The sequence below is a fragment of the Elephas maximus genome, chromosome 3 (assembly GCF_024166365.1).
Source record: "Elephas maximus indicus isolate mEleMax1 chromosome 3, mEleMax1 primary haplotype, whole genome shotgun sequence".
Lineage (NCBI taxonomy): Eukaryota > Metazoa > Chordata > Mammalia > Proboscidea > Elephantidae > Elephas > Elephas maximus.
Window position 1 is genome coordinate 6,505,378 of NC_064821.1, and position 21,398 is coordinate 6,526,775.

The following is a 21,398-nucleotide window of genomic DNA, read 5'->3' on the forward strand; positions in this document are numbered from 1 at the left end:
TGTTTCTGGGCTGTTCTGGACACTGATCACACACTGTGCTCAGGTGGGGATGTGGGCAGGTGTGCTAGTGCAGAGGTTTGCTCAGGTGGGGGACCTGGGCAGGTGTGCTAGGGCAGGGGTGTGCACTCGGGGGACGTGGGCAGGTGTGCTAGGGCAGGGGTGTGCACTCAGGTGGGGAACATGGGCAGGTGTGCTAGGGCAGGGGTGTACACTTAGGTGGGGGACACGGGCAGGTGTGCTAAGGCAAGGGTGTGTGCTCATGTGGGGGTGTGTGAGCAGGTGTTCTGGGGCAGAGGTGTGCTCAGGTGAGGACATGGGCAGGTGTGCTAGGGCAGAGGTGGGTGCTCAGGTGGAGACATGGGCAGGTGTGCTAGTGAAGAGATGTGTCCACAGGTGGGAATGTGTGGGCCAGTGTGCAAGGACAGATGTGTACTCAGGTGGGGATGTGTGGGCAGGTGTGCTAGGGCAGAGGTGTGTGCTCAGGTGGAGGATGTGGGCAGGTATGCTAGGGCAGAGGTGTGGGGATGTGTGGGCAGGTGTGCTGGGGCAGAGGTGTGCTCAGGTGGGGGACATGCACAGGTGTGTGGGGACACGCAGGCAGGTGTGTTAATCAGATGCAGAGCTGCTCAGATGGGGGAATCACAGGCGTGCCTGCTGAACTAGGAGACGGGCAGCTCACACTCAGGGCCTCCTCCAAGCACCCCCCAGCATGGAGGGTTACCCTTCCTGCGGCATCTTGTTGGCCTCCACCCAGGCCCCGTGGCAGGAAGCTCCAGAAGGGGGGATGGTGGGCTCCAGGACAATGCTAGGCTAGGAGACCTGCCAAAGTGAGCACTGCGGGCCTGCCACCCACCCCCACACGCGCTCACACAGCTCTCCCTCTGTCTTCCCACCAGCTCCCCGGTTCCCGGGAAATCCCGAGCCCTGGCTGCCAAGGCTGAGCTTGGCTGGCAGGCCTGCTGGACGACACCCAAGCCAGCAGTTCAGCCTCCAGGCCCGGCTGGCTGGGGCTTCCAGAACATTCCCCATCTACTCAGACACAACCCTCCTTGGTCAGCGACACTCAGGCTGTGTCCAGCCCCTCGTGTGGGTGCCCGGGTGCGACTCCCCCTGGGGGACAGGGGGCATCCCTGGACCAGCCCCAGTTCTCTGGCAGGAGAAAAGATAGGGCCATGCCTGTGTGGACATCAGGTTCCTGGTCCCATCAGCCATGTGTCTCAGCAACCCCCTCTCCGCTCTCAGCCTCAGTTTGCCCCTCTGAAATGGGCACCCGGGCCCTCACTCTCAGGTTGCTGCGAGGAGGAGAGGCAGGAGTGATGTTCAAAATGTCTGGCCCCCACTGTGCTGACACTAACCCTTTGGATGCTGGGCCTCGGGGAGGCGGGGGTCCTGGGAGAGCCTAGGGCAATGGGAGCAGGTACTGAGAAAGGTCCTGGGTGGTGTGAAGGGTTGGCAGTTCAAACCCATCCAGGGGCAGTGGAGAAGAAAGGACTATCTGATACTGTAAAGATTGCAGCCGAGTAAACCCTATGGGGCAGTTCTACTCTGTAACACGCGGGGCTGGCATGACTCAGAATTGACTCCACGGCATTGGATTTTGAGCTTTTTGGAGCAAGAGGGTTGTGGGTGGGACCTGGGGCCTGGATGGGCACCCAGGTGCTGGGGGGAAGGAGCATGGCCACCCACACCTGCCAGCTGGTGACCCTCTCGCCCCTGCCCCCGCAGGCATCTCGTCCCCAGTGAAGAAGACAGAGATGGACAAGTCTCCGTTCAACAGCCCTTCGCCCCAGGACTCGCCACGCCTCTCCAGCTTCACGCAGCACCACCGGCCCGTCATCGCCGTGCACAGCGGTGAGTGAGCAGGCCCTCGCGGCTGGGGAAGTCCCAGCAACTGTGTGACCCCGAGCCCTACTGCTAGAGCCTCCTGGCCAGGCAAGAAAACCTAGAGGTGCAATGGAGAGCACCCGGGCCTGGTTCCTGCCCCCAGTCTCTCTGGGCCTCAGTTTCCCCTTCTGTCCAAGAAGGGGCCAGGGCTCAGATGTGGGAGGTCAGACATGGGAGGGACCTGCCCAAGGTCACACATGTTCCCAGGGGCAGGGGGCCTACATGAACCATGTGAGAGACCTCTGGCAGACCACAGGGTCCATGGTATGGTGTAGACTCACCTGAAGCATGGCCAGACACACACAGGCCACAGGTCACACAGGCAGTATGTGAATGTTCATGGCAGCATGACAGCTACACACACACACAACAGATGGAACCATGATTATGACTGAGATGGTCACAGCTCACCCGGCCCTCTGTTTCCTCCTCTCCCCTGCCTCCCAGGGCTGCCATGAGGATTAAGTGAGCTAACTCGTGGAAAGCTCTGGAATGTTGCTTATTATCCCACTCTGACATTGACGGTGACTTAATTCCCTATAAGGATGCAGACACACCAAGAGGGAAGCAGGCAAAAGTGATTGGAACTTAGCGGTTTAGACCAGGAGCAGCAAACTATGTCCTGCAGGCCAAATCTGGCCCTCAGCCTGTGTTTGTAAATAAAGTTTTATTGGCACATGGCCCCTCCTGTTTGTTTACATATATCCGTGGTGGCTTTCCTGCTACTACAGCAGGCTTGAGTAGTTGTAGCAGACAGTATAGCCTGCACAGCCAAAAAGTATTTACTGTCTGGCCAGGGTCTGGTGGGATGGGGGACAGGGAGCGACTGCTGGTGGGTATGGGGTTCCTTTCAGGAGTGAAAAAAATGTCCTGGAATTATGTAGCGAATGTATTAAAATATAACACATGAATAAACTAAAAGTCACTGAATGGTTTAAAAAAAAACAGACACTGCTATGGAGTGGTTAAGAGCTCGGCTGCAAACCAGAAGGTCAGCAGTTTGAACCCACCAGCTGTCCTTTGGAAACCGTAGGGGCAGTTCTACCCTGTCCTGTCGGGTCGCTATGAGTCAGAATCGACTCAACAGCAACGGGTTTGGTTTTTTTTTCGGTTTATAAAGAAACGAAGTTCTGATACATGCTACAACGGGGACGAACTTTATAAACACGATGCTCAGTGAGAGAAGCCAGACACAGGAGACCACATAGCATATGACTCCGTTTATATGAGCTGTCCACAACGGGCAAATCTGTAGGGGCAGAAAGCGGACCTGGGGTTGCCAGGGGAGAACGCGAGTCAGTGCGTAATGGGTAGAGGGTTCTTTTTAGGATGAGGAAAATATCCTGGAACTATAGGTAGTGATGGTCGCACAACCCCGAAAGTACTAGAAACTGTTGAGTTGTATACTTTAAAAAAATTGTATACTTCAGGGTATGTGATTCATATTTCAATTTTTTTGAATTATTTACTCTCTGGTCCTTTATGAGAAGGGTTTTCCAGCTCCTGGTTTAGAGCGCAGGCCGTGGAAGTAACCCGGTTCGAATCCCAGTCTGCCGTCTGCTTCAGGCAGATGGCATCACCTGGGACGAACTCCGTTTCACTGTCTATTAATTAAAAAAAAAAATGGATGATTCCAGAACCCCTTGGGGCTCTCGTCGGGGGCGTTGGTAGGTGCTGTTAATATCACGGGGAGCTCTGGTGGTGAAACGGTTAAGCCCTCAGATGCTAACCTAAAGGTTGGTGGTTCAAACCCACCCACCGCTCTGCAACATGGCAGCCTGCTCCCGTAAGGATTACAGCCTTGGGAACCACCGGAGCAGTTGTGCTCTGTCCCAGAGGGTTGCTAGGTATCAGGATCGACTCCATGGCACACGAGGATAAGAACAACACTTTAATTGTTATTATTTAGTTGTTACTGAATGCAGCAGTGTGCAGACATAACCCCCACCCCCACGTGAACAGACACAAACCACAGTCAGAGGCACCGGGGCGACCCTTCCCACCATGCCCTGCGAGGGCTTGGTCAGAGCCACTGCTCACTGCCCACCTGCTGCCTCCATGTCCGCAGGAATCGCCCGGAGTCCTCACCCGTCCTCAGCCCTGCATTTCCCCACGACGTCCATCCTGCCCCAGACGGCCTCTACCTACTTCCCACACACGGCCATCCGCTACCCGCCTCATCTCAACCCCCAGGACCCACTCAAAGATCTCGTCTCGCTGGCCTGCGACCCGGCCAGCCAGCAGCCTGGACCGGTGAGTCGGGCGGGGACGGGGCCTCTCCTCGCCACCCCGTGGCTCCTGATAGCAGCGCGCTCTCCCTGGGGCCCAGCCTCACCGTGGTCAGGCCATGGGGCTTGTCTGAGTGGAGTGCGTCACCCAGGCCGTCTCAAATGTACAACTTTTATTTGAAAGGTTTTGTGAGCATGGCTCCGTAATCCTTTATCTGAAGTACTTGGAGTCAGATTGGGTCGAGATTCAGACTCCCTCACATTTTAGAACATACGGTGTGTGTGTTACGTGATGAGGCGGCAGTGGTTCTGTGGCAGAATGCTCAGCTCCCACGCGGGAGACCTGGGATCAGTCTTGACCAGTGCACGTTATATGCAGCCACCACCCGTCTGTCAGTGGAGGCTGTGTGTTGCTAGGATGCTGAATAGCTTTCAGCAGAGCTTCCAGACTAAGACTAGGAAGAAAGGCCTGGTGATCGATGTCTGAAAGTCAGCCAACGAAAACCCCGTGGATCACAACGATCCAATCCACAACTGATCATGGTGCAGGACCAGGCAGCATGATGTTCTGTTGTGCCTGGAGTCACCAGGAGTCGGAAGCTGGGTCAACGGCAGCTAAAATCAACAGCCTGTTATGGGGCACCCCAGTGGGGTGGGGGTGGCACCCTGTCTTCAAATACGGTTGTATTGCTGCGGCGACACGTGGGACTCTTTAAGTGCTGGGCAGGTAGAGACCAATTTTAAAAATCCGTTCAGGCCAGGTTTTGGCAGACTTCCACAAAGAAATGTCTGGTGTTCAGAGCTTTTTGCAGTTTGGAACTGTGGGCAAGGTCATGGCTAGTTGGTACTCACAGTGAATTAGGGAAAACCCACAAACAGCCCACGAGGGTGAGATGTTGTTGGTTAGTGTAAGGTGACATGGTTCAGCAGGCAAGCGAGTCCGTGTATAGGTGGCTTACGGAGGAGGTCAAGTAAGTGGTGGTGTGGTCCATGGGTGGTGCACATGGTGAGCACGCTCGGTGGCTCCCTGGAAGGTTTCCTGTTCAAGCCCACCCAGAGATGCTGTGGAAGAAAAGCCTGGCAACCGGCTTCCAAAAAACCAGCCATTGAAAACCCTAAGGGGCACAGCTCTCCTCTGACACATATGGGGTTGCCGTGAGTCGTAGTCGACTCAACGCAACTGGTTTATTAGGTAAGTGGTGACAGTGTGATACTGGGAGGCTGCCCAGAGTCCGGGCGTCCACCACCGCCCCCACCTCCGGCCGATCTGAGACCCACCAAGCTCATCCTTGCCAAGCTGGCGCTTTGGCCCCCCTCACCCCAGCAAAACTGCCCCCAGAGCTGGGGGCAGCGCAGCCGGCACCAGCAGCCCAGGGCGTGGGGAGCACCCGCCCCTTAACCACGTGTCTCTCTGTTCCCCTCAGTTAAATGGAAGTGGTCAGCTCAAAATGTCCAGTCACTGCATTTCCGCCCAGATGCTGGCTCCACTGCCCCCCGGGCTGCCGCGGCTGGCACTCCCCCCTGCCGCCAAACCCACCACCACCTCCGAGGGAGGAGCCACGTCGCCAGCCTCGCCCAGTAAGCACGTGGGAAGCGGTGCCCGAGGTGGGGCGGGCATCCCAGCAGAAGCCCCCTCTCCCCAGCCAGACCCCCGCCAGGCGGGCTCAAAAGCTCAGGCCCTGCGGGTACTGGCGAGCTTGGTGGGTCTCTGGAGAGTGACCCGGGGCCGCGTGGTCAGGCCCCCGGGGGCCGAGGCAGCCTTAGGGAAAGGCAGGACGGAGCTATGGGTCAGAGGTGAGGGTCCAGGGTCCAGACCCGGCCACTCCCGGTGGGCACACTCCGGGTGCAATTAGTGAGGATCTCAAACTGGTGGCCCCGAGGGCCAAACCTGGCCCCTGGGTGTATTTTGTCTGTGCAAAAGGAGCACTTGTTGTTACTGTTTTAAAATGAGTGTATTTCACATAGCATAAAATCAGGATATTTCACGTAGAATAAAATCAGGGCATTTCACATAGAATTTCCAGGGTCCGGCTTCTCGGGAAAAGCAGGCCGCTCAGGGTCTTGTTCCCATCGGTGACACAGGGTGGGACTGGACTACTCCTTAAGATCAGACAGCCCCCACCTGCCCACCTGACCCTGGGTTGACAGCCCCGCCTTCCAGACCTTTCTGCTATCTAGATGTGGTTCCAGGTAGCAGCCTGATGACCCCTCGCCTACCCCCTAATCCAAGGCTGAGATGGAATTCCCAGATCCCCATCCTGAGACACCCCCGCCAACCACGGTGGCCCTGCCACACCTCTCCCTCCCAGCAGCCAACACTGAGGCATCCCTCCTCCTCTGAGGCCAAGCAAGCCACCTCGCTGGCGGCCCTGGGTGGTCTCAGAACCCCCAGGTCTCCCCGTCATCTCAATCTGCCTCTCACCCTTCACTCCAAAGACCCCCAAATGAGACGCCTCACCCCACCGAGTGGAGAGGGGCCAGCAGCTTCCAGCTGGACCGTACCTGCTCCCTTCCCTGCAGACAGCACCCCCCAGCACCCCCTGCCTGCTGAGCCACAGGGCCTTCTGAACTCAAAAGAACTCAGCACACCCCTCTGCTGCTGGGTTTCTCAAGCTAAAAGCCAGGCACTGGAAGAAGACCAGCTGTGGAATGAGCCCTGGGTTCGAGTCCTGCCTCTGCTGCACCCTCCTTGTGTGACCTTGGGCAAATGTCTTCTCCTCTCTGAGCCTCAGTTTTCTCAGCTGCAAAATGGGACAGTCATAGTGCCGGCCTTGTTGGGTGGCCAGGACTGGGCGAATCGGTGAGCTAGATCGTGGAGAACATGCAGGGGAGTGTTGGGCACAGAGCCAAGGCAGTATTCGGTGCTGGTCGTTACCATGAACTTTGCTTTCTCATCTGTAAAATGGGGCTGATGGTACTGTCGACTTTGTAGAGCCTGTTGAGGATTCAGTGGGAGGGTTATACTCAGTGCCTGGAAATGGGTTCCCTCCCCACCCCCTACACCAGGGTGCTTCCCACCCTGAGCCTTCCTCTTAGCAGCCCCCGCCTGTGCCCACATCCCTCCCGCCCACTACCCTGGTCCCGGCCTGCAGGAGGCTCCCTGTGTACCTGGTGTCCCCAGGCCATGCGTTATTTACTCCCCAGCAAATTGTAATTGGCGAAATTAAAATATACATACTTGTATGCAAACACCCCAGCCCTCTGCGTGCTGGCTCCGGGAGGAAGATTAATAAATAAAACGCCTTCAATAATTCACAGCGCCTCCGCCAGGGCTGTGGGCCGCGGGCACAGGATGAGCCCGGCCAGGGAAGACACTAAATAATTCACGAGTGGTTTCTGAACGAGGAATCGTTCAACCTCTGCCGCCCCTCTTGGCAGACGCCCCGCCTGCGCTGGTGGGCAGAGCTGTGACCCCAGGGGACCCACCAGACAGGATCCCCAGGACGTGGGCTTTCAGGGGCACCCTATTGGCTGCGGGTGGGGGCGGAGGCCCGGCTCTGTGACCCTGGACAGCGGCCACCCTCTCTGGGCCCGGGGCAACCTCTGCCCCCTGCGCCCACCCCTTGCTAATGGGCTCTCGGTCTCTCTCCTCCCCGCAGCCTACTCTACGCCCGGCACGTCCCCTGCAAACCGTTCCTTTATGGGATTAGGACCGAGGGAGCCAGCGGGCACTTATCAGGCACAGGTAGGGGCCGAGAGGCCGGCTGCTGGGGGGTGGGAGGGGGCAGAGGGGCCAGCCCTGGGCCACAGGGAGAAACCCCCTCCCTGCTGCATCCCCCAGTGCAGCCCACAGCTGTACCCCTGGCGCGGTGGCTGTTGAGCGAACTTGGTGAGGCTGCCGCCTCCGGTACCTGCCAAGGCTCAGAGCCCGCGCCTGGCCTTTCCGTGCAGACCAAAGGCAGCCTGGTGTGGCCCCACGTCCTCCACCTTGGCCACTGAGGCTGCCACACCCCAGGATGTGGACTAACCCAAACCCAGCCTGCCGCTTCCCTAGTGGATGGTAGGGCCTGGGGCCAAGGATCGTTACAGTCCACTTGTACAGATGGGAAAACTGAGGCCCAGAGAGGCCAAGGGATCCGCCCAGTGTCACACAGCAGTGGGCCTGCTCAAGTCTTGAACCTTCCCCCCAGCCTTGGTCCCCTTCATCACCGCCACTGCTGGGAGGATTGGGGGGGTCTCCCAGCCAGAGACAGGCCAGAGTGAGTGGGGAAACTGAGGCAGCCCGCAGCAGGGGTCCGAGCCCCCACCCCAGGCTCTAGCCCAGCATCAATGCAAGTGAGAGGGGCGGGGGAGGAGGGGCAGCATTGACATGACTGCAGCCATCTGTACTGCAGTGTTGGAGGTCCGGCTCCAACCCCAAAAGGCAGGCAGGTCAATGACCTGACAGAGGAGGCTCAGAGAGAAGCAACGAGTTGCCCGTGGGGCGGTGGATGGAGGCAGGGTCCTGGGGTCCCAGAACTGAGACTCCATGGGGTGGGGGGCAGCCTCACGCCCTCCCTGCCCCTCCCCCCTCCCCGCCAAATGTCCTGGCACCCCTTGGGTGAGGGGTCTGCAAGGTCACAGGCAGCAGGAGTGTGCTAACAGCTGTGCGTCTGCAGGTGCTGGCGGGCCCTGGAGCCCCCACCCTGTGTGCATGTAGTGGAGAGGGCTACTCCTAGGCCCTCCGCTCAGAGAAGCCGGCTCAGAGCCCCCCAGCGGGCCAGATCACAAGAACCGAAGACTGGGGGCACTCTGGGCTCCCAGGGTGGCATCTAGACCCTACATCCTCCAGGAGGATTCCTCTGCCCTGGAGTCCGTAGGCTGAGAACAGGGAGGGGCGAAGAGGTGTCCCCATTCTCGGCTGAGCCCAGGACCAGCTCGGTGCCCTGGCCCAAGGAGACTCTGGCCCCCTGGGGACCCTCCGTGGCTGTCCTGGTTGGTGTTGGGTGGGGCCGAAGTGCTAAGGTGTGGCAGGAGGGCCCAGCAGGGTCCCCCGGGAGCCTCCTCTGGCCTGGAGGAGCTTCTTCTCTCTTCTAGGGCCCCCTTGCCCCTCATCTCTGCTTTCCACAAACCTGGCCCTGGAGGAAGCTGGGATGTTTGGCTGCTTCTCCCAGGCTGCAGGGAGACCAGTGCTGGGGGGCTGGGGTGCTGGCTCCAACTACCAGGGTTCTGTCTGGCCCCCTCTGGGCCTGGGGCTCCTACAAGGAGCCTTGTGAAGGGCCCAGAGCATCAGGGGACTATTTCTACCCGGAAAAGGCACCACCTCCTACGTACACCCGAAATCCTACACCCCCTGCCCTGTGCTGGCAGAGGCCTGGGGCCCAGTAGGAAGAGCCCCTTGCTCAGGTCATCCACTGAGCTCTAGGTCCCCAGGACCCCTGGCTCTGGGCTCTGGACCACCCCGTGGCCACCCTCTCTGAGTCCTGGAGCATGGATGCCCCCCAAAGTGCTCACAGAGCTGGAACTTCCCTTCCCACCCCCACCCACCCCACATCCCTCCCTGGAGGAGGCTGGGAGTGTCCTAATTGCTTCAGAAACCAAAGCTAATAAAAACCCAGAAGAAGGCCCAGCCACTTAACCCTTCCCTGGCTGGCCGCCTGCTGACCCAGCCTCCGCCTCATCTCAGATGCAACTGTCTGGCCTGACCCTCTGGCCAGGTCCCAGAGAACCCCTTCTCTGAAATGGGCTCACCCCAACTCCACACCCCGAGCAGATGGCCTGGAGGGAGAGGGAAACTGAGGCAGCTGAGGTGGGCATTTTCGGTTTTACATGCTTCTTCGGCACTTAGAGGGTGGGACCCAGCATGGGGGAGGGGCGGCTGCTGAGGAGGGACCATTAGAACCTGACCACAAAGGCAGCCCCGGCAAAGGCGGGGTGCAGTGTGAAATGCCGTGGGGGTGGGGGAGGGGGACAACAACTTGAATGTACCAGACGGGCTGGTGGACACTGGTGGACACAGGCTCTGCCCTGGGGAGATGGGGAGCCACAGAAGGCTTTAGACCAAGGAAGGGGCGCAGCCAGGTCTGGGAGTTGGAGAGAACCGCTGGGGGCCAGTGTTGTGGGCAGGAGGGGGGTCAGATTGGCAAGAGACTCCCAAGGGAAAATGGGATGGGGGAGACAGGGCACACAGTCTTGGGGAGGGGGTCTGGGGAGAACCCTGCCAGTACTCCCCAGCCCCATCCGCAGGTCCCTAGACTGAGAGACTCCAGTCCCCCGTGGACCCCAAAGCATGAGGGAGGGGAGGGGAGGGGAGGAGGGAAGAAGCCGGAGCCCTGCTCCCCCACTTGGAGCCCCTGCTCCCAGGCCTGAGCGGAGGCCTCTCATTTCTGATTTTGGTCCAGTCAGCAGTTCTGCCTCCACCTTAATGATTCTTGGCCAGTTTGCGGCTCCCTGCCCCCGCAGTGGCCAGCTCCTTCTCTGTGCCAGCTCCTTCTCTGTGCGCCTCTGCCTCATCTTCCCTAGCCCCCATAGCGGCCCCCCCATTCCCTGATCAATACCCCTCCCCCTGATCAATATCCCTTTGCCTGACCAGTGCTACCTCCCTAATCAATGTCCCCTCCTCCCATCAATCCCCCCAGCCTTTTCCCATCAATCTCCCCAGTCCTGGCTCAGTGGGTTCTAACTCCCCCACTGTCCCCCACATCCCCCCAGCTCATCACACCCATTGACCAGATGAGTAAACCAAGGCACAGAGGGGTTGAACCACATGACCAGAGCAGAGCCATGGTGGTGCCTCTGACCAGCCCAGGGGGTACTCCACCCTGACGCTGCTCCACCTCAGTCTCCCCCATGGCCTGCTGAGTGGAGGCCCGCTGAGTGGAGGACGTGGGGTGGGGTCTGGGAGGTTCCGCCCCACCGCCCCTACAGGCGAAGCCTGGCCAGGCAGGAGGCCTGGGAGGGAGGAAGGGCCAAGGGGAGACCGTCCACCATGGGGGAGGGTCACACCCAGAGTCTGTCTGGTTGCCAACGGAAACCAGACATGAGGTAATGGCCAAGATGAACTTGAACTTGGCTGGAGTTGGGGGGCTGGGAATGCCGGCGCCAGTTGGATGGGATGGCCCAGCGGCTGCCTGTAGGGCTGCCTGGTTGGGAGGGAGATTGATTTGCAGTGGGGCGGGGGTGCCGGGGAGTGGCTCTGTGGGCATCAGACCTCTATGGGGGAGGGCCGTTTCCCCGGCCAAGGGGCCAGAGCCATGGGCGGGAAAGGTTTCCATCTCAAGGGGTCTGTGCAGCCATTTTTCTCCTGGGACTGCCCCCCCAGCCATCCCCCAGTCACAGGTCCTATGGAGTGGGCCCTAGTGGGGAGACTCCAGCCTGCTCTGTGGCCTCTGCAGCCCCCTTTTCCAAGTGTCAGTCTCCCCCTCTGTAAAATGGGACTCCCACACAGAAACACCACAGATGGGCTGAGTTGAAAAAGTTGCCCTCAATTCCTTCTGCTGGCCCCTTTATTGGTGGCACAGGGGTTCAGCCCTCGGCTGCTAAGTAGAAGTTCAGCGGTTTGAACCCACCAGCCACTCTGCCTTGGAAAGCCTATGGGGGCAGTTCTACTATGTCCTGTGGGGTCTCTATGAGTTGGAATTGACTCGACAGCACCAGGCCCCTTCATTAGGTTGTGTGAGTCCAAGGACCCATCCCAGCTGTGACAGGGCAGAGCCGTGGATTCCCAGGGGGGAAGTGAGAGCTGAAACCCCGTGGACCAGAACTCAAATTCCTGCCCTGCCAGTCCATGCTGGTGACCTAGGGCAAGTTACTAAGCCTCTCTGAGCCCTGTTCTCTTCACTATAACACGGAGCATCACAGCTTCCCCGTCATTAGATGGGAGAATGTTTTTAAAAAGTAAACAGAAAACACACATTACAGTACTGGGGTACAGTGGTCCTCTGTAAAATTTCATTCTTCTCCTGTGCACTGGGCAGGGGAGTGCATGCCCCCTCCTCCACCGAAGTCCTCCCTTCACCCCTACGTTGCAGTCAGGACAACAGGGCTCAGAGATAACGTTGTATGATTTTGCTAATAAAAATACAATATAGTTCAACCTTAAACCAAAATTATCCCCTGAAGTCTTAAAACCGAACAGTAATTCAGCTGCCTAGTAAAGAACATCTGCCTTGAGCACTGTGCTCTTTTAAAAGAACTGTATATGCGGGATCAAATTGACAACTGTAACTAGAAAGGTTCGATGAGAAGCGTAGGGGGCAGTGAGATTATGTTAATGGAGGGGAACGATTTGGAAAAGGAGGGTGAGAATGGTTGTCAAATTCAAAGAATGTAATCAACGTCACTGAGTTGTACATGTAGAAACTGTTGGAATCCATTCTGCTGTGTATATTAACAACAAAAATAAAATAATTATATTAAAAACTTAAAATACAGGACGTCCAGTTAAATTTGAATTCCAGATAGGAATCAAATAATTTTTTTCTTTTTTTTAGTATAAGTATATCCCCCGCACCCCTCCCCACAAAAAAAGGAAGACCTTGAACAAGATGGATTGACACAGTGGCTGCAACAATGGGCTCAAGCATAGCAATGATTGTGAGAATGGTGCAGGACGGGACAGTGTTTTGTTCTGTTGTGCATGGGCTCGCTATGGGTTGGAACCAGCTCCACCACACCGAACAACAATATCCCAAATAGCGCATGGAGTATACTTAAGTTAAAAGCAAATTTTATCCTTTGTTTTTCTGACATTCAGACTTAACTGGGCGTCCTGCATTTTATCTCACAACCTCACTCGGGGGCAAAGCCACTTGCCCAGGGTCACCCAGGTCTGGGAGGAGACAGGTCACAGGATCGTGGGGGGACAGTGGGCAGGGTCATGGTGGGTGTGGAAATGGGGAGCAAGGTCAATGCAGAGCCTGACCCCCTTCTCTCTCTCTTGTTTTTTCTCTCTGTCTGCTGGCCGCCCAGTCCTGGTATCTGGGATAACCAAGGTCTCCTTCCCACGCCCCTCATCCTTCGTCCCAGGACTCCTGGAGGGCAGCCCAGCCGGCCCCCAGCCTACGTTTTCGGTGAAAATTAGAGCGAACGAGAACACCCCTCTGACTCCCAGGCTGGCCGAAAAGACAAAATACACAGCCACACACATGGAAGAGGAAAACTTTTAAAAAAGGAAAAAAACAAAACAAACAAACAAAAAAAGATTAAACAGGAACAAAAGAGGAAAAAAAAAAAAAGCCAACCCACCCAACCAAGAAGACAAAAGGTAAAAGACGGCATTGCTGCAGACTCTCGGGACACCATCAACACTGGGCGAGGGAGGGCCGGCCCCAGGCGGGCATGTCTTCCTAAGTTATTCATCTCCTGGCTTCCTGCTGCTCGGAAGGACAGACGCCCGCCCAGCCACCACCTCGCCAGGGCACTGCTCCCAGGCCCAACCTGCCCAGAGACAGGTGAGCAAGCCGGGGGTGCCCAGCGGACACCCAGCATGGCCACCACCCCCAGCCTCACAAGGACGTCAACCAGGCCCCCTACCATGGTGTTTTCGAAAGTGGGGGGCAAGCGCGCCTGGGGAACCTCAGCAAGGGGCAGCAGAGACTGGAGGTGGCGGCCAGGGTGGGCAGGGAAGTGACAGGGGTGTGCTGGATGTCTGACTCCCTGGGCTGTTGGGTTTGGCCAAAGGCTGCCCCCCTGTACCCCCCACACCCTCCCCCAGCGTGCTCTCTTGGGTCTTTCAGCCCTCGCGCCCCCGGCGGGTTTGGGAGGAGAAGTCTCTATGCAATTAACCCCTCAGCAGCCCCCTGACATCGGAGGCCCCCTCACCCCGCCCAGCCCCCCCGCACCCCGGGGAGGGGTCGTCGTCGTTGCACACACTGTAAGAAATGCACTTTCTATGGAAGGAGGCGGGGCCAGGAGGACCCAGAGCCCCTGGTTCTGGGGGATGGGGCGCCATCGGGACCCTCGTGCGCCCTGGCCTGGGAGGGGACGCCCCCTAGCCCGTGGAGGCGGGAGGGGAGGAGCGAGTGGTTCTAAGTGCCTGATTCCCGCTGGCTGCCCCCTCTGTCCAGCTAGGACCGAGCGGCCGCGGTGCCCTCCACCCTCCTCCCTCACAGCCCGATCACCTCCAGTCTCCAACCCCCCCCATTGCTGTGCCCCCCACAAGCCTGGAGATGGGACCCCGGAGCGGCCCCAAGGGGCAGAGCTGGGTGTCCCCCCCCACCAGCGCCCTCCCCTGCCAGGGTGTGGGGGTCCTAGGGAAGCTGGTGCCCTCCCCTGCCCGCCCGCCCCCAGGACCCCCCCACCAGTGCCTTACAACCTGGAGTGACGCCGTCCTGGTGGCTCTCAGCCCCAAGGGGACCTCGGTTTGCACTTTCATCTTCCCTGGTGGCTTCTGGGAGGAGGCAGTAGTGGGGTGGGCTCAGCCAGCCCTGGAGGAGGCTGGCAGGGAGAGGGCAGGTTGGCATGGAAAGGGGGGTGCCCATCTGCTAAGCATTTTTCCGTTGAGTCGCTCCAAAAACACTAAGCTGGGCACACCCCCGGGGGCCCAATCCCACCCCAACCCCCCCATCGCCATCTTGGGTCGGGGGCCTGGGAGGGGGCAGGTGTTTTAGGGACCCCTCCCCGGCTGTCCATCCCAGCCCCACTGACCTCCTTCATGCCTGGCGCTAAGAGAATCCCTCCCCCCACTTGGGTCAAGGCCAAAGCCATCCCCAAGGGCAGGGCCCCTAATCCCTCATCTGCTCTGACTCTAGCCCCCTCACCGCCACCGCTCCTGGGGCTCCTTCCCCCAAAACCGACTCTCTCTCCTCCGAAACCAGCCTCAGGGGCTCGGTAAACCCAAGCTGGAAAGAAAAAGACCCCATGCCCCTCCCCACCAGCCCCTCTCAAAGTTTGTCATCCTCAGGCCGGGAACCCTTGGACCGTTCATTTTCTGTCCACCTGTTCGTTCGTTCGTCCGTCCGTCCGTCTGTCCTCAGGGCCCCTCCAGCGGGTGGCAGCCCGTTGGGGACCAAAGCATGGGCCTTGGCGGCAGTGGGGGGATTACAAAGTTAGAGTATCTGGAACCTTCTTGACCAGGAACCTTAGGGTGTTGGGGAGGCAGGGTGGGGGAGGGGCTGCACTCTGGGGGGGCCCAGCGGGCCCCCAGCTGGGCTTGACAAGAACCATCTCTTTACCTAACTGCATGGTGCTTAGCCAGGAACTGGTGTGACCTGGCTCCAACGGTGAGCTGGCGGCTGATACGACCTGCATGGCAATTAATACTTGGCTCTGTCTCCCTCCTGTTCCCTCCTGCCCTCTACCACCCACCTCTCTTTAAAAAAAAAAAAAAAGAAAAAAAAAGGCTACAAAAAAAAAAAAACTCCAAAAAAACTTCCACATTTCCTAATTTGCACGGACTTTTCTATCACGTGATGTGCCTTGCTTTCCGAGAAATAAGCATTAACTTTAAAATGATATCACCGCACACGACTAACTGCATGTTCTGCCTGGGTAGTTAACAAGAAGAAGAAGAAAAAAAAAGACACAACAGTGTCAGGAAATAAAAAATAAAAACGGGAAAGAGATGTATTTCTATTTGTAAAAAAATAAAAATGAAATAGTAAGAATTATAAGAAAATAAGATTTCAAAAAAAAAAGAAGAAAATCACGCTCCAAAAAGCTATCCAAAAACAATCACCTCCCCCGTGATTTGGCCCCCCATCCTTGGTTCTGTCACCACCTTTTCCTGCTGCATTTTGGGGGTGCCCCCGGTGCTTGCTCTCTGTTGCCGGCAGTGCCCCCATGTCCCTGGCTCCCAGGTTCCAGAGGGCCATTTGTGAGGAGAGACTTCAGGGGTCACTGGAGCCACAGGCCAGCCCTTCCCCAAGACGCGCACGCACCAGCCCCAGGCAGTCCCCTCAATGGGGTGACCCCCCCTGGGGTGCCCATGAGCAGACAGCCAGAACCCCCCAACCCTGCCCCTCAGTGCAGGCTCAGGGTCACCACGCTGTCCCCCTGTCTTGTCCCCTCTCTCTCTGCACACCCCCATCCTTCTTGCCAAAGCACCCACTTCTCCCATCTCCCCCTCCCTGGGGACCACTCTTGGTGGCATTCTTTCCTGCCTTCCCCTGGCCCCTAACTCCCTGTTCTACGTCTTCCAGCTGTGAATATTAAGGGTATCTGGTAAGAAACAAAAAATCTAAACTGACATATGCAATATCCGTCCGTCTGTATCTGTAGGTCTAGCTCATCACTATTGGGGGGCTCAGCAGTTGGAGGCTGGCGGGGGTGCAGGAGCCGCGGACAGAAGCTGATCATGCTGTTGTCCTTCCTTGATGTTATTTTCTTGCATTTTTCTTTCCTTTGCTTCCTCCCCCCTCCCCCCCATTCCCTTTGCTTCTAACTCTACCAAAGCTAAGACAAGAGCCCAAGGGTTGCGGGGAGGCCAGGCAGGTGAACCCGAGGGCTGGATTCTCCAACCGCAGCTAATAAAAGGGGAAGCCCCCCTTTCTTCATCCCAGCCCCCACCCTGACCTTTCAAGCATTTCATTTGGGGTCACTGGGCAGACAGTCTCCACTGCCTGCCACTCAGCCTATAGTGTGGTTCCAGGAGCAGGGTGCGGGCATAGGTGTCAAGCCTAGCTCATCCCATATTGCCTCCAAAACAGACACCTCTAGCCAGCCCCAGGGGACAGATAGGGAGAGCCCGAGGCCCTGGCCTCAGCCTGCCCTTAAGAGCTGCCCCTCGGCCAGAGAGCTAAAGCCTTGTGCATACACGTTGTCTAAATGTGAGGAATGCCTGGTTTTTCTTTTTTTCATACAAACTTTTATTCCCCAGGGAGGTGGGGGAGCAACCAGCGACAGGCTGTGGTTGCAGCCATCCCTGCCGAGATACCCCCCGCCCAGGGGGCTCTGCTAGGGCCACCTTGCCCTTCCCTTGGCTCCACATCCCGCACCCCTGGAGCCCCAGAGCTTCCGAGGAGGGCGGGACTTCCTCTCCCCAACTTTTCATTCTCCATTCATTCAGCACCTTCTATTGAGGACATTATACAGGTCCATCCCAGGCAGTGTGTTGTCTTGGGGTGGTTTGTTCTTTCCTGTTTCTTGGGAAAACTACAGGGTCCCTGTAGGGTAAAATTTCTAGACGCCTTGCTGCAGGCAGAATGATGCAGAAACACCAGGACCCCCAGGCCGTCGCTGACCTCTTCCCCAGGGTAGGGGGTGGAGTGTTGTTTCTTTTTTTGACATGAAACTGCCACCTCAAACCTCATCCTCTCCCAAGCCCACCTTCATCTCGCCATCATCCATCCCCCCAAAGAGAGGCTGGACCCCACTGGTGTGAAGCTCCCAGCCTGGCCCTGGGATCCAGTCCATGCTGTGGGAAAGAATCATGAGGCCTCCCAAATATAGGCAAATTGCCCCCATCTCTTGTTGGGGGGTGCACACCCACTAGGGCGGGGAGGAAGGTGGGGAGGAGCAGGAAGACTGGGCCGTTTGAATGACCAGAACAGGATACCTGGAGTCCCAGTGCATAGATCTGAGACCCAGATTCTGGCTGCATTCTGAGTCTAGAGCCCCACCCTGGGCTAGACAATCAGATCAAGAAGGAACCCCAAAGGGAACTCAAGGACCACTGCTGAGCCAGGCCCCAGGGACAGAGACCTTGATCCCCTCCAAAGCTCCCTGAGCAGCGGACAGTTCCAGCCCCAACCCCCAAACATCCTCCTTCCCACTCTGGGACCTTCGATCAATCCCCAGACACGGGCCAGCTTGGCTGGGCTGTCCAGCTTGGCTGGGCTGTCCTGTCCTGTGGTGTGGACTGTACTGTCCCTGAAGGACAGCGGTGGGGTTAGGCAGGGCCCTGGGACCCGTAGCAACCACCACGCCCTCTTCTGGAAGAGAGCGTGCAGGCCCCCTCCCCACTCCGGCTTCCCCGACGGTACTTCAATCTCCAGTGTAGGGCTATTATATATATATATATATATAATTTTGAGATATTTTTCTTGTAATACAGATTATACAGTGGCTACTTTTTACTTTAGCCTGGATTCTCTTTCTGAGACCCTGGTTTTTACTTTCTTTTTTGGAAGGGGGGTTAGGAGAGAGTTTCCAGAGCCCCTTTCATCAGCATCCTCCCATCTTTCCCTATTTCTGCCCCCTTGGATAGTTCCTGAGAGAGTCCCACCTCCAAATCAACACCCCCCCCATCCAACTCTAAGCATTTCAGAGTGGGTGGGGTCCGAGCTAGCCCCAGAGACCCCTGGGAAGTCAGGGAGGCAGACCCAAGGCGATACCAGCAGGACTTGTTGCCAGTAATACCAAAACAGTCTTTTCCCAAGCAGTGCCTCACTCGTATCTGCTGGTTTGGCTTTGGGGTTCTGCCCCCTCCTCCCGGGTGGCCCCCAGGCTTTGCCAAGACAATGGGACAGGGAAGAGGAGGCAGGATCCGGGAGGAATAAAGGTTCCAGGAGGAGAAGAAAGTTAGGGACCCCCCCCCAAGCTGTTGCCCTCCCCACAGTCCCAGGATTCACTCAAGCCTCCTGGCCGGAAGGGGCATGTGGCTGAAGTCTTCTGCCCACGGGCCCCACAAAAAGTGAAACATGCACTACCCAGGTCTCCTCCAGCTGGGGAACCCCCCAAATCCATCAACACCCCATCCCACATCTTGGGTCCCAGCCAGGCTCCTGGAAACCAAAGTCTTTCAAGTACAGGGGTCCCGGCTCCTTCTCCAGCTTCTTGCTCTCCCACCCCGCCTCCCCAGCAAGTGCACCACGTAGGGGAAGGACAAGCAAAGTACCTGAGGGAAAAAGATGGGGCAGGGCACACAGGGTGGGGGCAGTAGGGACGAGAGAGAGAAAAAACATTTTCCTCTGTTTTTTTTTTTTTTAGTTTTGGTTTTGCTGTTCATTTTCTTTTCTGAGTTTTTTTTCCCCCCATTTTGTATTTTACTGATATTACCAGGATAGTGTACTCTGTTTCTCGCTTTCTGCTTGCTGCACACACCAGACAGCACATACATACATACACACACACGCCATGCTCCATGAACCCAAGTCAGGACAAGGCTCTGGCCGAGTCTGCCCCCTGCCTCTTCTCCCTCCTCCCCGCATCGAGGATGGGATGGGGGGCGTGGAGAGGCCTGGGGGCAGACCCGGGCCCAGCCTTCTCCATCGCCCCTGCTCTCCCACCCTGGCCCCTCACATCATACTCTGATCATAACCGTGTATATTATGCAGTTTTCGGTTTTTGCGAATGCGCCTACCATTTACAGAAGTGGCTCTGGCTGTTATCATTTTGTTTCCCTATGCAAAAAAAAAAAAAAAATGAAAAAAGGGGGGTTCCATAAAAGATTCAATAAAAGGCAAAAAAAAAAAAAGAAAAGAAAAAAATGTATAAAAATTAAACAAGCTATGCTTCGACTCTTTCTGGCTGTCTTGGGGCCTCCTTTCTTCGTCCGTTGCTGCGGTGCTGTGTTCTGTGCTCAAGCGAGGGGCGGAGGCTGAGGAGCAGTGGCCACAGGAGGTGGGAGCCCCAGACACCTTGGATGAACAGGCAGGTGTTCTGGTACCTTTAGATTAAATGTCCCTCAGGAGACACTGGGCAATATCTGAAGACATTTGTGGTTGTGACAACTGGGAGGGCGTGCTACTGGCATCTAGCGGGTGGAGCCGAGAGATGCTGCCCAACACCCTACAGTGCACAGGACAGCCCCACCTTAGAGGAGGATGCAGCCCCGTGTCAGCAGAGCTGAGAGGGAGGGACCCTGTGTTAATTATTTAGAGAAAAGATGAGTGTGGCCTCGGCCCACACCATACATCAGAATAAAGTCACGCTGGGTCAGACGGTGTAAACCAGGTGACCCTCCAGCTTCTGTGATTCCCTCCTCTCTCCTCCCCACTCAGTGTGTGGATTTAAATGTGGGCAGTGTCCTAGGAGGTCAGTAGGTCAGATGATTCTGGGACGCAGTCTCTTGGGGGTCAGTGAAAGCCCGTAATGCAGGGGTTCTCAACTAGGGACAATTCTGCCCTCAGGGAACACTGGGCCATGTCCGGGGATATTTGTGGGTGTCACGACTGGGGGGGTGCTACTGGCACGAGTGGAGGCCAGGGATGCCGCTCAGCAGCCTACAGTGCACGGGACTGCCCCACCCCAGAGATGGGTCTCGCCCCCATGTCAGCAGTACCCAGGGGAGAGACCCTAATTTAGATGGTGGCTTTGGGGAGCTTCAGGGTCCGCACCCATCTCAGCAATGCCTTCTCCCATCCTAGGATTGCTGCCAGGCCTTTGCACCTGTTCTTCCCTCTGCTTGTCACTGCCTCCCTGTCCCTTGTCTGATTCCAACCAAAGTACTCCTCCTCCAGGAAGCCTTCCTGGAGTGTCCCCCAGCCTGGGCCCCTCCCCTACCCACCTTGGAGCACCTCAGGTATCATGGGGCCCCTTCTCTGTGCGGGCACTGAAGATCCTGGCTCCAAGAACAGAGCCTGGTATACTGTCGGTGCTCCGTAAATGCACAGAGTGCCTTCCCCCTCTTTTTTCCACCTGGCAAACTCCCCATTATTGAACAAAGATTCTCTGAGCATCTACAGAGTACCACGTGGAACAGCACCAGGGAACAAAACGCCCCCAACAACCTGCCTTCATGGAGCTTATGTTGCAGTTCGGTAAGACAACCAAGATAAACAAGTTATATATGTCAGGGGAGGTAAGTACCGGGGAGCGGACTGAAGCAAAGAAGGGGGCAGGAGAGTGGCCCTTAGGTGAGGAGGTAGCATTTGAACAGGGACCTGAATGAAGGGAAGAGACAAGCCCCCTGAAAGTCTGACTGAAGAGAGTTCAGGCTGCGGGAACAGCCTGTGCAAAGGTCCTGGGGCAGGACTGTGTGTGCCTGGCAAGTTGGAGGAACAGCGATGAGGCCCATGTGGCTGGAGCAGAGTGAGCGAGGGGAACAGAGGAGGAGGGGAAGCAGGGAGGCACAGGGCAGGTCCCGCAGGGCCTCCTGGCCTCAGGGAGGACTTGGGCTCGTACCCGGGGGAGGCGGAGCCCTGGAGGGCGCTCAGGCCTCAGCGAGGGCTTGGGCTCCTACCCGGGGGAGGCGGAGCCCTGGAGGGCGCTCAGGCCTCAGCGAGGGCTTGGGCTCCTACCCGGGGGAGGCGGAGCCCTGGAGGGCGCTCAGGCCTCAGCGAGGGCTTGGGCTCCTACCCGGGGGAGGCGGAGCCCTAGAGGGCGCTCAGGCCTCAGGGAGGACTTGGGCTCGTACCCGGGGGAGGCGGAGCCCTAGAGGGCGCTCAGGCCTCAGGGAGGGCTTGGGCTCCTACCCGGGGGAGGCGGAGCCCTAGAGGGCGCTCAGGCCTCAGGGAGGGCTTGGGCTCCTACCCGGGGGAGGCGGAG

The 21,398-nt window shown here is 57.5% G+C and overlaps 1 protein-coding gene across 6 annotated transcripts in view; it reads left to right on the forward strand.

Annotated features, from left to right (window-relative positions):
* NFIC (nuclear factor I C) overlaps positions 1 to 19,704 on the forward strand; it is an 86,731-nt gene extending 67,027 nt beyond the window's left edge. For 2 of the 6 annotated variants that reach the window (XM_049876372.1, XM_049876371.1), the window contains exons 7-12: positions 1,726 to 1,851; positions 3,953 to 4,137; positions 5,537 to 5,690; positions 6,633 to 6,912; positions 7,712 to 7,797; positions 13,002 to 19,704. In XM_049876372.1, the coding sequence (XP_049732329.1) occupies positions 1,726 to 1,851; positions 3,953 to 4,137; positions 5,537 to 5,690; positions 6,633 to 6,912; positions 7,712 to 7,797; positions 13,002 to 13,198 (1,028 nt within the window). In that variant the 3' untranslated portion in view covers positions 13,199 to 19,704. The remainder of the gene's footprint in view (positions 1 to 1,725; positions 1,852 to 3,952; positions 4,138 to 5,536; positions 5,691 to 6,632; positions 6,913 to 7,711; positions 7,798 to 13,001) is intronic. The other 4 variants (XM_049876375.1, XM_049876374.1, XM_049876376.1 and 1 more) reach the window with 4 other exon arrangements.
* The last annotated feature ends 1,694 nt before the right edge of the window (positions 19,705 to 21,398 follow it).